The 12,700-nt window shown below is 38.3% G+C and overlaps 2 protein-coding genes across 2 annotated transcripts in view; both read left to right on the top strand.

Moving 5' to 3' along the window:
- The first annotated feature begins 5,393 nt into the window (after window positions 1-5,393).
- Window positions 5,394-6,286, top strand: LOC133253867 (small ribosomal subunit protein eS4, X isoform-like). Its single transcript, XM_061427654.1, has one exon. It carries the CDS (start codon window positions 5,417-5,419, stop codon window positions 6,203-6,205), a length of 789 nt encoding a protein of 262 aa, XP_061283638.1. The 5' UTR covers window positions 5,394-5,416; the 3' UTR covers window positions 6,206-6,286.
- Window positions 6,287-6,681: 395 nt separating this feature from the next.
- AFG1L (AFG1 like ATPase) overlaps window positions 6,682-12,700 on the top strand; it is a 198,098-nt gene continuing 192,079 nt past the window's right edge. The window contains exon 1 of the mRNA XM_061427653.1: window positions 6,682-6,999. Within this exon, the coding sequence (XP_061283637.1) occupies window positions 6,864-6,999 (136 nt within the window). The 5' untranslated portion in view covers window positions 6,682-6,863. The remainder of the gene's footprint in view (window positions 7,000-12,700) is intronic.

Genomic DNA, 12,700 nt, shown 5'->3' with positions numbered 1-12,700 from the left:
AGGAGACTGGAAATGACCTTATCTAGGAAGAAAGAATGTGGCTGGAAAATCACAGGAAGAAGCCTTGAAGCTATGATTAGAAGTGACTGGTGGTGTACGGCTAGGTCTGTGAACAGATGATATTCAATCAATGTTGTAACTAAATGAATCAAGTACTCAAAAGCTTGATCCTCTTGACCAGAAAGCTGAGCTCAGGTCTACTGACAGAATGTTTCAAAGCCTTGATTTATTTACTGTCATTTTAGATTCAAAACATTAGGTTTTCATAGGCATTTCTGTCTAAGGTAATGTCAGTTAATTAGGTCCCAAGTAAAACATCTGCCATGGGAGATTTACATTACCATAGCCTGCATATGCGAAAGTCAAAAATTTCAAAATATCATTAGTATCATTAACAAAATATACCAGAGTATATTTTTGATAAACCAGCTTGAATACTGCCTTGTGGATAACAAGGTTAAATAAAGGTTCTAATAAGACAAACAATGACAATTTAAATAAATCAGATGTTTTTGTCGAAGATTACTCTGTGATTTTCTCCAATTATTCATGACATTTCACCCATTCATATTGTGATCTGCTTTAATAGTGGAAGGAAAAAAAACCCTTGTCTCCTTGTTTATTCTTTGTTCTCAAGGAGATAAGCTGTTTATAAAGATACGTTATTTGTTATTTAAATCACTTTTACTGAAGTTGTTTATTTCCTTGTTTCAGTTTCTAAAAATATTGCAACAATTGTAATGCTTCTTAGAGATGTGTATTCAATTCAGAGTGATTTGTACTGAAATTCTTTACTAAATGGGCACAGGTGCTATGTGTATAATATGCTAGAGTGAGTCAAAACTAATAAATGCTGCTGCTGCTGCTAAGTCGCTTCAGTCGTGTCCGACTCTGTGCGACCCCATAGATGGAAGCTAAACAACAACAAAAAAAGACAATGGGAGTATACTTGTATTAATTTTCAAAATGTGTGATTAAAAACATTTTAGACCTAACATCTCAGATATTTGTAAATGTCAAACTCTATACTTGCCATTTCATAACTATTTAATAACAGTAATAATATAATAATAACTTAGATAACACCAAAACTATAAGCAGAAAAATTGTGTAATTTAAGTTCAGAAATCTATTTCTTAGAAAATGCCCTTTAATCATTTTTCAGACTTTCAAGATCGCTATTATATAAAAGTAATTAAATAAAAAGATAATTTACCTGGTATTAAAGTATCAAATTAAAGCTGAAAAACAGTATCTATAAACGGAATTATATTTTAAAAAAATTGTTGAGTAGCAAACACAAGAAGTCATATCTCTTGTTTCTCTCTTTGCTAGGCATAAAATCATTTCTAGGATGCTATGCTATGCAAAGTCACTTCAGTTGTGTCCGACTCTGTGCGACCCCATAGACGGCAGCCCACCAGGCTCCCCGTCCCTGGGATTCTCCAGGCAAGAACACTGGAGTGGGTTGCCCTTTCCTTCTCCAATGCATGAAAGTGAAAAGTGAAAGTGAAGTCGCTCAGTCGTGTCCGACTCTTAGTGACCCCATGGATTGCAGCATAACAGGCTTCTCTGTCCATGGGATTTTCCAAGCAAGAGTACGGGAGTGGGGTGCCATTGCCTTCTCCGCATTTCCAGGATAAATTTTAGTAATTTAATACTATAAAACTATATAGTAGTATAGCATGCAACTCTAAAATACATGTCTTGCATATCAATCTATAAACTCAAACTATGGCTTGTCTTGAGTAATCAACAGCATTGATATGTGAAATGAAGCCAAGTGGATTTGATATTTTAAGGGACAGTTGATTATTTCCAAGAACAAATGCTTCAAAATCCAGCTGGGTTGATTTGGACTAAAGAATGAAGCCTGGTATCATGAATTATAGTATGTATTCCTGCTGAGTAAGCCCTGGATATGGCAAACTCAGATCTGTGGATGCACATCACTCCCTTTGAAGTTGATGAGAATTACTTGGCCTAAGTGAGATACATGCTGGGAAAATTGGGCCCTTATAATTGGTGTGTATAGACATTAGTGGTCTCATGATCCTTTCCTCATCTGGTGCCCTAGTTTTCTCTAGTCTTGGTTTTGGCAGAAGACACCCTTCTTGAGTTAGATATGTCCCATGACCAAAAGGTATTCAAGTTTTATCATCTAGAGAGTCTAGCTTGAGAACTTCTCTATTATCAGTAAAGTTGGATAATTATTTATCCAAGTAATCTTCCTAAGATGTCCATTTGAAAATAAACCACCAGCTGATTCCTTTGAAGTCTAGGCCAAATCATGGCTAATTCTGAGTGTAGTCACCTGGTGCAAGAACTAACACTTATAAACAAATGAGTTCACATAGCTTTATGATTGCATCTTTGAGTCTTGATGAATAACTGCAATTTAATTTTAGTTCTTCTGAAAAAACAATCTGTATCTATAGAACTGAAAAACATTGAGTCTATTTGATTGCTTGGATATGCATTGCATCAAATTTAACTAACCAGACAACACAACTAGATAGACTATGACCATCACTATGTGACAATCAAAATTCTTATAGCACAGTATACTTTTTGCCTATATATAGGTCTCATTTAAAGACATTTTGAAGAACTATCTAATTAAATAAATAAGTTTTCAGTTTCTTTTACTGTTCAGTTAATTTCAAGAAGGAGCGGTGCCTGTGTTATCTTGGGTAAATTATTCTCTCTTAGGATTATTGTGTCTCAATATGTAAAATTCAGTTCAGTCGCTCAATAGTGTCCGACTCTTTATGACTCCATGGACTGCAGCACGCCAGGCTTCCCTGTCCATCACCAACTCCCAGAGCTTACTCAAACTCATGTCCATATGTAAAATGGCTGGGTTAAAATCAGATCTTTAAGGTACCTTTAAGATTTAGAAGTTACCTGGCTTCCCTGGTGACTCAGATGGTAAAGAATCTGCCTGCAATGCAGAAGACCCAGGTTCAATCCCTGAGTCAGGAAGATCCCTGGTGGAGGAAATAGCAACCCATTCCAGTACTCTTGCCTGGAGAATGCCACGGATGGCCTATAGGCAACATACAATCCACAGGGTTGCAAAGAGTTGGACATGACTGAGCAACTAACACACACACAAGATTTAAAAATAACTTTTCTCATAAGTCTGGATATCCATACACATGGCATTTTTTTGTTTTTGTAATGATAAATACTGAATACATATGCAGTATTAAACCTGGAACATTCTTGGAGTTGCCCTGGAAATATTCAATTACTAGTTTTCATGATTCTTTTTTTACAATTGAAGTACGGTTGAACAAATGTGTTAGTTTTTGGTATACAGCAAAATGATTCAGTTACACACATATACATACATATTCTTTTCCATTATGGTTTATTACAGGATATTGAATATAGTTCTCTGTGCTACACAGTAGGACTTGTTTATATAATGTATATATAGTAGTTTGTATCTGCTAATCCCAGTAGTTATTTTTTTCTAATTAAAAAAGTATCAGAACACACTTAGGAAATAAAGTTGGGGATAGGGAGTAGGAAGATAAGATACGTTTTCCAGCTTTTTTGAAAATAATATATATGGAGATTCATGAGAACAAATGGAGAAGGCAATGGCACCCCACTCCAGTACTCTTGCCTGGAAAATCCCGTGGACGGAGGAGCCCGGTAGGCTGCAGTCCATAGGGTCCTGAAGAGTTGGACACGACTGAGTGACTTCACTTTCACTTTTCACTTTCATGCATTGGAGAAGGAAAGGGCAACCCACTCCAGTGTTCTTGCCTGGAGAATCCCAGGGACGGGGAGCCTGGTGGGCTGCCGTCTATGGGGTCACACAGAGTCGGACACTACTGAAGCGACTTGGCATGAAAACAAATGAGATACTTAAATCACAGGGCTTCATTCATTCAATGTGAGAAGACGGTAAGGTAGTTAAGAACCAGATCTTGATTTTTTCAAGATACAGAATAAATTGTATTTCCTTCCATAGACTTTAGGGAGGCATTACAACTTTAGAATCTGTGATGGAATGTTTTTGTTTATTTTAAAAAGTATTGATTTATTTGGCTGAGCCAGGTCTTAGTTGCAGCATGTGGGATCTAGTTCTCTGACCAGGGATGGAACCTAGGCCTCTTGTATTGGGAGTGTGGAGTCTTAGTCACTGGAACACCATGGAAGTCTCTGGGATTGATGTTTTAATAAAATAGTTTACAATGGCTACTTAATTAGTCTTCTATCATTATCAATTCTCTTGAATACAAAAAATGTAATTTATTTCTAAGTTACCTTATATTTGTACACAACAAAGTTCATTTGCCATGTTTCCGTCCACTTGTACAGTCATGTGAAAATTTCCCGTAAATCTTCCTAGAAGTTTGGCATTAAACTATACATGAGTTCTTATTTCACTTTTGTAATTATTAAACTTGGAATCTTTAATAAGAGGTAATTTCATTGACCAAGACAAGCAGTAGTTTTCCAAGAGCAAACAAAATAATACTCAGACACTCTCTGAAAGTCTTGAGTGTGATAAATGTGTAAGTCAAGGAAGAAATAGTCCAATTTTTTTCAAAAGGTCTTTCACAAAGTGTCACACCAAAAATTAGTGATATTAAATGAAACAAACATGCAGGAATAGTTTGTCCTTTCAGACGTAATTAAAGATAGAAAAAAATCTGACAACATATTTTGGAAGATAATCAAAATAATTTTTCCATAAATGATTTGACAGTCAGTAAAGAAGTCTCCAAAATATTATACCATGCTACATGCTCTCTTTTCCTGTTTCTTTGGAATCTTCTATTGTAGAAGATTTTGTTAGAACTCTTCACTATGACTGGCCCCTCTTGGGTGGCCCTGCAGGGCCTGGCTCATGGCTGCATTGAGTTAGTCAAGCCCCCTCACCAACACAAGGCTGTGATGGGTGAGGAGGTCTATTGTAGACCAACAACCCAATTTTCTGGAACTCTTTATAGTGTAGTTTGAAACTTGGCTTTCTCCTTTCTGTAATCCGTATTTTCTTTCCTGCCTTAACTCACTCTATTCCTTGTTCTTGGAAGGTCTTCATTTCCTGTTGAAAGTAAAGCTTCTAGAAGGCCTTCCTGATTTCCCAAAGTGTTCTTTCATTGATTCCACAACACGTGGTTAAACATTTTGTCGTTGTGTTTATCCCTCCTACCAGACTGACTAACTCTTCAGGTCAGCAGTTTGTATTCCCAATGTATTTAGCATAGTGACTCAAAACAGTTTTTGATTAACCAAAATAGGGCAGATCACCTAGAAATTCTTCTTTAGATACGCTGTCCCATGGCCATTCTATCCACTCATTCATTTTAGGCCATTGGCTTTCCCATGTTACATACATTTCCCCATGTTCTTTAAAAACGTTTGAGTGGCTCTTTTCGTGCCTAACGCAGCCATGGCTCGGGGTCCCAAGAAGCACCTGAAACGCGTAGCAGCTCCAAAACATTGGATGCTGGATAAACTGACCGGTGTGTTTGCCCCTCGTCCATCTACCGGCCCCCACAAGCTAAGGGAGTGTCTCCCCCTAATCATTTTCCTAAGGAATAGACTTAAGTATGCCCTAACTGGAGATGAAGTAAAGATTTGCATGCAGCGTTTCATTAAGATCGATGGCAAAGTCCGCACAGATATAACCTACCCTGCTGGTTTTATGGATGTCATCAGCATTGATAAGACTGGAGAGAACTTTCATTTGATCTATGACACCAAGGGTCGCTTTGCTGTTCATCGTATTACACCTGAGGAGGCCAAGTATAAATTGTGCAAAGTAAGAAAGATATTTGTGGGAACAAAAGGAATCCCTCATCTGGTAACCCATGATGCTCGTACCATCCGTTACCCTGATCCCCTCATCAAGGTGAATGATACCATTCAGATTGACTTGGAGACTGGCAAGATTACTGATTTCATCAAATTTGACACTGGTAACCTGTGCATGGTGACTGGAGGTGCTAACCTGGGAAGAATTGGTGTGATTACAAACCGGGAGAGGCATCCAGGTTCTTTTGATGTAGTTCATGTGAAAGATGCGAACGGCAACAGCTTTGCCACACGGCTCTCAAACATTTTCGTTATTGGCAAAGGCAACAAACCGTGGATCTCTCTTCCCCGTGGAAAGGGTATTCGCCTTACCATTGCTGAGGAGAGAGATAAGAGATTGGTAGCCAAACAGAGCAGTGGATAAAATGATCTCTATGTGATGTGATTGGAAAAGTCTTTGTAATTAAAGATAATACCAAGTGAAAAATAAAAAAAAAAATAAAAACGTTTGAGTGTACGCCACATCAAAAATAATTTATGGTATTAAAATACAGAAAGCAAAAGTGGTAGGAGCACATTTCAGATACTCTGCTAAAGATGAGTTGAACGCTGGAGGCAAATAAATCCTACCATTTATGGAAGGTAACATGAATATTTCGTTAAAACATGAGCCTGCACTTTTGATTTTGCAATCTCGGTCAGGTTCTCTAACCTAAAAGACTCAGGGATGGTTGTTTGAATACAAGCTGTAATCACGTTCTAACTCCTTGAAAGTGTTTTGGAATCCTCTGCTGCACCCTCTGCATGGACAATTGTCCCTCTAGCCAGGCTTGAGCTGCCCGCCCCGCCCTCGGTGCCGCCGCACTGCATGCTGGGAGTCGTAGTCCAGATTTGCTATGTCTGGAAGGATCTAAAGGGCATCGGAGGCCAGCCCGCCCCCTCGCTACTAGAGGTCGAGTTCTTCCGCTGCTCATTCTCTCGGGCGGAGCCTTCCATGAACCCGGCCACGTTTGTCTGTGCTACCGTCTCTCTTCTGGGTTTCAATAAAGTTTTCCTCTTCCTTCCCTGGTGCGGAGCTCAAGATGGCGGCCTCATGGTCGCCCTTGGTTACCCTGTGCTTAACGCAGAGCCGGCTGAGAGGGAGATGTGTTGGGTGCAGGGCTTGGGCCGCTGCTCTCACCCCTTCGGCCATCGCCCCTGGAAACCCTCTTTGTAAAGGTTAGTGACTGTGTCTGGAGTAAGCCGAGCCCACTGCTTATGACCCAGGAAGCCTCGGGGCAGTCAACCCTCCTCGAGCTCCATATACGGCCGCTTTGGTTCAGTTTTCGAGAGGTTTCCTCCAGAGGGATTTCACCCTCTCGTGCTCTAGTATTATTGCTTGCTCCAGGAGGAGCACTAAGCACTGAGGGAGGTAGCCCAGAATGACTTTTCATTTTGAGGGTCAGGGTTCGACTCAGGGTTTGTTGTCCCCCGGACCCCGTCTGTTACAGTTGAGACTTTGTAAGCCCAGGTGTGGGAGTACCTGGCTTGAAAGGATTCAAGTGGGGGTGAGGGGTGGGGGTTGAGGTCTAGGAATTCTTCCAACCTGCGCGTTCGCAGTCCCAATGTCTCCAGCCTGGTATCCCGGGACTGTAGTGAAAAGCCAAGCCTCTGACACCTGCAGGCTCCGCGAGCTCTCTGGATTCCGGGAATGGAAGTGTACAAACATTCTCAGATTGAGGGGTCGAGTTCTCATGTACTTTTCAAGTTACTAGAGGCTTCAGCGAAGTGTATTTTGTCACCAAGGCTTACACCATTCATTCATTCGAATTGTTATGTGTTCATGAATGAATGAACCTGTATTTTAAGTAAGCAAGCCCACCAGGAGTGCTAATTTTACTGCTCTGTTCACATCAGTTCAGTTCAGTTCCGTCGCTCATATACTTCTGTTCATATACTTCAACTAAATTGCAGGTTACTCAAAGGCAAGGACCAGATGTCAGTTTCCTCAGCACTTAGCACAATGTTTGGCGCCTTATATATATATATATATATATATATATATATATATATATATATATATGTTTTTTTTTTGAGTGATGTTATTCTTATTGTTCCCTCATCCACATAACTTTCTTTAAAAAAAAAAAAAATCTCCAGGCCACTCCCCCCATAGATCTCAATAGATTTGTTTGTCGTTGTCTAATTTAGCTAAAGCTCTCTCAGTCTTTGATTATTATCAACAATAGAATTGAAATTAATACTGGAACTGTGATTAAGTCCCTTTAGGTTTTATTGTAAAGTTTAGCATAATCCACCTCCTATACTGGAGAAGGAAATGGCAACCCACTCCAGTATTCTTGCCTTGAGAATCCCATGGACAGAGCAGCCTGGCAGACTACAGCCCATAGGGTGTCACAGAGTAGAACAAGACTGAAGTGGCTTAGCACACTTACTATCTAATGGAATATTTTGGTAGCATGAGGTTTCTTCGATCATAATATAAACTTAGAATTTTTTTTTTTTTTTTGCAGTATAGACACTAGAAGTAAACAATACGAAATTCAAAGGTACAAAAAGGAATTAGGTAAAATGTTGACTTTCTTCCACCCCTGTCCCACAGCCACTTAGTTTTTCTTCCCAGAAGCAACTACTGATACTTGTTTCTTATGTATTCTTCCAGAGACATTCTGTGTGTGTGTGTATGTGTGTGTATATATATATATATATATCTGTGTGTGTGTACATATATACACATATATATATTTATAAATATCTGTGGTATGTGCTACAGAAAAATAGAAGTGGTAATGTACTATACACACTTTTCTAGCCTTATGTTTTTTTTCATGTATTGATACTATATCTTGGCAGTCATTCCACATCAATACATGTAGAACTGCCTCACATTTTTAATGGTTAAAATAGAATTCCATTCTATGCATGTACCATAATTTCTGAAAATTAGGACTTAAGGAACATCGTAATAACATGAGACTTATTGAATGTTTGTTCGGGGTCATACAGTATGCTAACTGCTTTCTACATACCTTACCTTATTTAATTCTCATTATCCTTATTTTGGGGATGAAAAACCCAAGGTTGCAAAAGTTATATGGCTAGTTAAGTGACAGAACTTGTGGGTTCAAGTAAAGGCTGTGTCTGGACTTACATCTGAGCCTAAGGCCATTGCTATTAACCTGAACTCATACTATCTCCTATACTCAAGATTTAGCCAGTTTTGAATGTGGACATTTGATGAAAATGTAATTAGGATAGAAGTCAATTTAACTGTAACTAAAATTGCTCCCTCTCCTTCTTTAAGTAAAAGAAGAAATTTAAGTTAAATGTTATTCAGTATTTGGAGTCTGATTTAAATTTGTTTTCTATCCTTTTCTTGATTTTTTTGGGGGGTGGGGTTACTTACTATTTACATTTTAAAAATTTATATTTTATATTGGAATATAGTTGATTAACAACATTGTGTTTCAGGAGTAAAGTGATTCAGTTGTACATATGTATTTATTCATTCTTTTTCGGATTCTTTTCCCATATAAGTTATTACAGAATTTTGAATAGAGTTTCCTGTACTATTTATGTAAAGTTGTTGTTATCTCTATTTTATAGATAAACAGTCTGACCAGCCACTCTAGTGGTATTTGAACCCAGGCATTTTTGCTCCAGAAGCACAAACTTAACCACTATGTTCTACTAGCTCTTTAGCAAGATGATAAACGTTAACACCAACATATCTAGGCTCATCAGAAGTCTTGTAGGACTACACAAAAGAAAGCAGCTTTGCTTGGAAATGGAAGGGCTTTTAAGCAAAAGTGTAGAAGTGAGCTGTGACTGGCCCTTATTGGTGTAGGTATAATTCCTCAGGGGGAGTAGGTAGAGATGAAGCTTGGCAGGTGGGCCAGATTCTGGTTAGAAGAGTCTTGTATAGTATACAGACATGTAGGCTCAGGGTGATTTTGTTGAATATTTCTTGAGAAGTGATCAGGTCCACTTTAGTATATTTGTCCTTGGGGCCACCTGAAAAACAGATCAGGAATGCCTGGATGGGGGAATATTGGAAGCATGGTGATTATCTAGGAGAGTGACTTAGGGCCTGAATTACTGGTAAAAATGGAGAGCAGGGCAGCAAAGGAGGGAGTTCAGAGATATTGTTTTGGTAAATCGACCCTCTCTGGGGGAGACAAGGAAATAGCAGAGTTAAGGTCAATTTGGGTTTCCTACTTTGGGCAACTTAATGGCATCATATTCCGTCTATCAAAGAAAACTAAACAAACAAAAAGTAAGGCCAGAGGTGTTTTAGGGGAGGTTCCATTTTGGATATATTAAATTTGAGATGTTAGTGATAATTCTAGGTAAATAAATCTAATTAGTTGTAGGAAGTATGAGAGATGCATCTAAGAAAGGAAATAGGAGGTGCTGAGACACATGAGAATGGAAGAACTAGCTTGGTAATATTTGTAGAATGAAAAGGAGGAAAGACTAGGAATGACTTCTTAAGGAAAACTTATTTTATGAGCAAAAGAATGTGACCTTGTCAGGGAGCAGTTAGAGAGGTCATAGGAGTAAGAGGAGAGAAACCAAGGAGGAGAGTGCTTTTAATTTTTCTAGAACGTAAAATCAGCATATCTATTTTACTTAAGCTAGCCTTAGAAATTGTTTGTTTCCTAGAGGTGAGAGAATATGAGAGTCACATCTTGTGATTTCTTATTATTATACTGTCCTTCTGCATCTCAATGTTGTATTTTTAGATCTCTCTGTTAACTGATGATTCATCTTTACCTTTAGCTCACAATCTCTTTTTTAGTACACGCACATTGGAGATCCTCATCAGGTATTATTGTGAGTAGAACTCAACCATTTGAGTTGGTATTATTTATTGGTGGTATAGATTAGTGATTAAGAAAATGGACTTTGGACTTTTATTACCCAATTAGATGAATACCCTGTGTGAAACTTCATGTTTCTTGGATTTCTATTAACATTTATTATTGTATTAGAAAAGAATGTTCATGCCTCCTCCTGAGACTGATTAACTTCATGATAATGGTTTCTTTGGGCTTCCCTGGTGGCTCAGTGGTAAAGATTCCACCTGCCAGTGCAGGAGACGTGAGTTTGATCCCTGGGTGGGGAAGACCCTCTGGAGAAGGAAATGGCAACCCACTCCAGTATTCTTGCCTGGGAAATCCCGTGGACAGAGGAGCCTGGTGTGCTGCAGTCCATAGGGTTGCAAAAGAGTCGGACACAACTTAGCAAGTGAGTAAATAACAACAGGTTTCTTTCAGTTAATTTTTTTTAAAGCATAGTAGAACTTACTGCATGGCATAGCTAGTGTCCAAATGTAATTCTGTGGTGGAGGGTTGGCAGATGAAATAGGATGGATTCAAGAGTGGAACTTTTGAACAGGGCTACCTTGATAGCTCAGTTGGTAAAGAATCCTTCTGCAATGCAGGAGACCCCATTTGATTCCTGGGTCGGGAAGATTCACTGGAGAAGGGATAGGCTACCCACTCCAGTATTCTTGGGCTTCCCTTGTGGCTCAGCTGGTAAAGAATCTGCCTGCAATGCAGGAGACCTGTGTTTGATCCCTGGGTTGGGAAGATCCCCTGGAGAAGGGAAAGGCTACCCACTCCAGTATTCTGGCATAGAGAATTCCATGGACTGTCTTGTTTTAGTCCATGGGGTCTCAAAGAGTTAAACACGACTGAGCGACTTTCACTTACTTTCACTTACTTGCTTACTTAAGAGTGGAACCATTCAAAAGGAACTTTAGAAGTCTAGAGACAGATTACTGATCTACCGTAAATTAGCACTGCTTTTTACCTAGTGATCTGCATTCTCTTTAAGTGAATGGTGAATGTTAAATGGATTTAACTATTTTGGATTTGTCTTTTCACAAAAGTACTACAGAAGTAATAGTCAATGGTCTTGAAATTGATAGTTCAGCCTTGGCACCAGTACACTAATATGCTCTGTAAATTGACAGAAGGTTATGTGGCCTCAGCTTGACTCTCTCTCACACTGTTTCTCATAATTTTCTCTGACTAGTGACTAAGATTTGTTCTAATTTCTCTCTTAAGAGCCTTTTGAATATGTCTGTTCTTCCTGCTGTGTTTTGTCTTCCTTGCCTGAAGTCCTCTGTTGAGGTCTCATTTCTGTGTGCACCCTGTTGGAGGTAACTCATACTTTAATCTTTGGAATCTTTTTCTTAACCTTCTTTCACTATCCTGCTTGTCCTTCTTATTTCTTCTCTCCATTCAGCTCATCCTCAAAGATAGTTTTCAACATTATCTGTCTATGTTCTTGACCAGGTACACCTGTTTTCAGCAATTTTTAAAGCCTGAACATGTAGATCTTAGTTACTTCAAAGCTCCATAATGCAATTTATATCTTATATATAACTCCTATAGATTCCATTTAAAAATTCTTTTATATATGTGTGTAAAAAATTTTAAATGAACATAACAAATAGATGTTATTTTTCTTTATTGTTTGAAAGAAAATAGATCTCTTAGATTTCATTATTAAGTAGTGTTTGGAAAGAGTGAATATTAAGGAGTTACTCAGTATGCTAGGCCATGCCTATAATTACTTCAGAATAGCTTTATTCAGATTTTTAGGCAGTATTTTACTGATTTGTTATGAAATTTAAAGTACTGTTTTTTTTCCTTTTGTAAAGTTACACACATTGACAGATTGAAGATTAACTAGCTTCTAAAGGAAAAGAATGATAACTGGCAAGCATTTAGTTTCAATTTTCATAATTTTTCTATTTAAATCAAAAGCACCCTTTTAAAGCCCCTAAATCAGCCATTTATAAATAAAGTAAATCATCTTGTGATGCATTCCTTGATGATGGCTTATGTTGTTTTTCTAAAGAAAGAGTTTAATTAAGATTTGATTTTCTTCTATTCTGCACTTTGTT

Source organism: Bos javanicus, chromosome 9 (assembly GCF_032452875.1).
Source record: "Bos javanicus breed banteng chromosome 9, ARS-OSU_banteng_1.0, whole genome shotgun sequence".
NCBI classification, from domain to species: domain Eukaryota; kingdom Metazoa; phylum Chordata; class Mammalia; order Artiodactyla; family Bovidae; genus Bos; species Bos javanicus.
The sequence above is the reverse complement of the archived record's forward strand: the minus strand, read 5'-3'. Positions and strand labels throughout refer to the sequence as shown.

Excerpts from the sequence above, each read along its gene's own strand:
- LOC133253867 (XM_061427654.1), top strand. The coding sequence starts at position 5,417 with ATGGCTCGGGGTCCCAAGAAGCACCTGAAACGCGTAGCAGCTCCAAAA.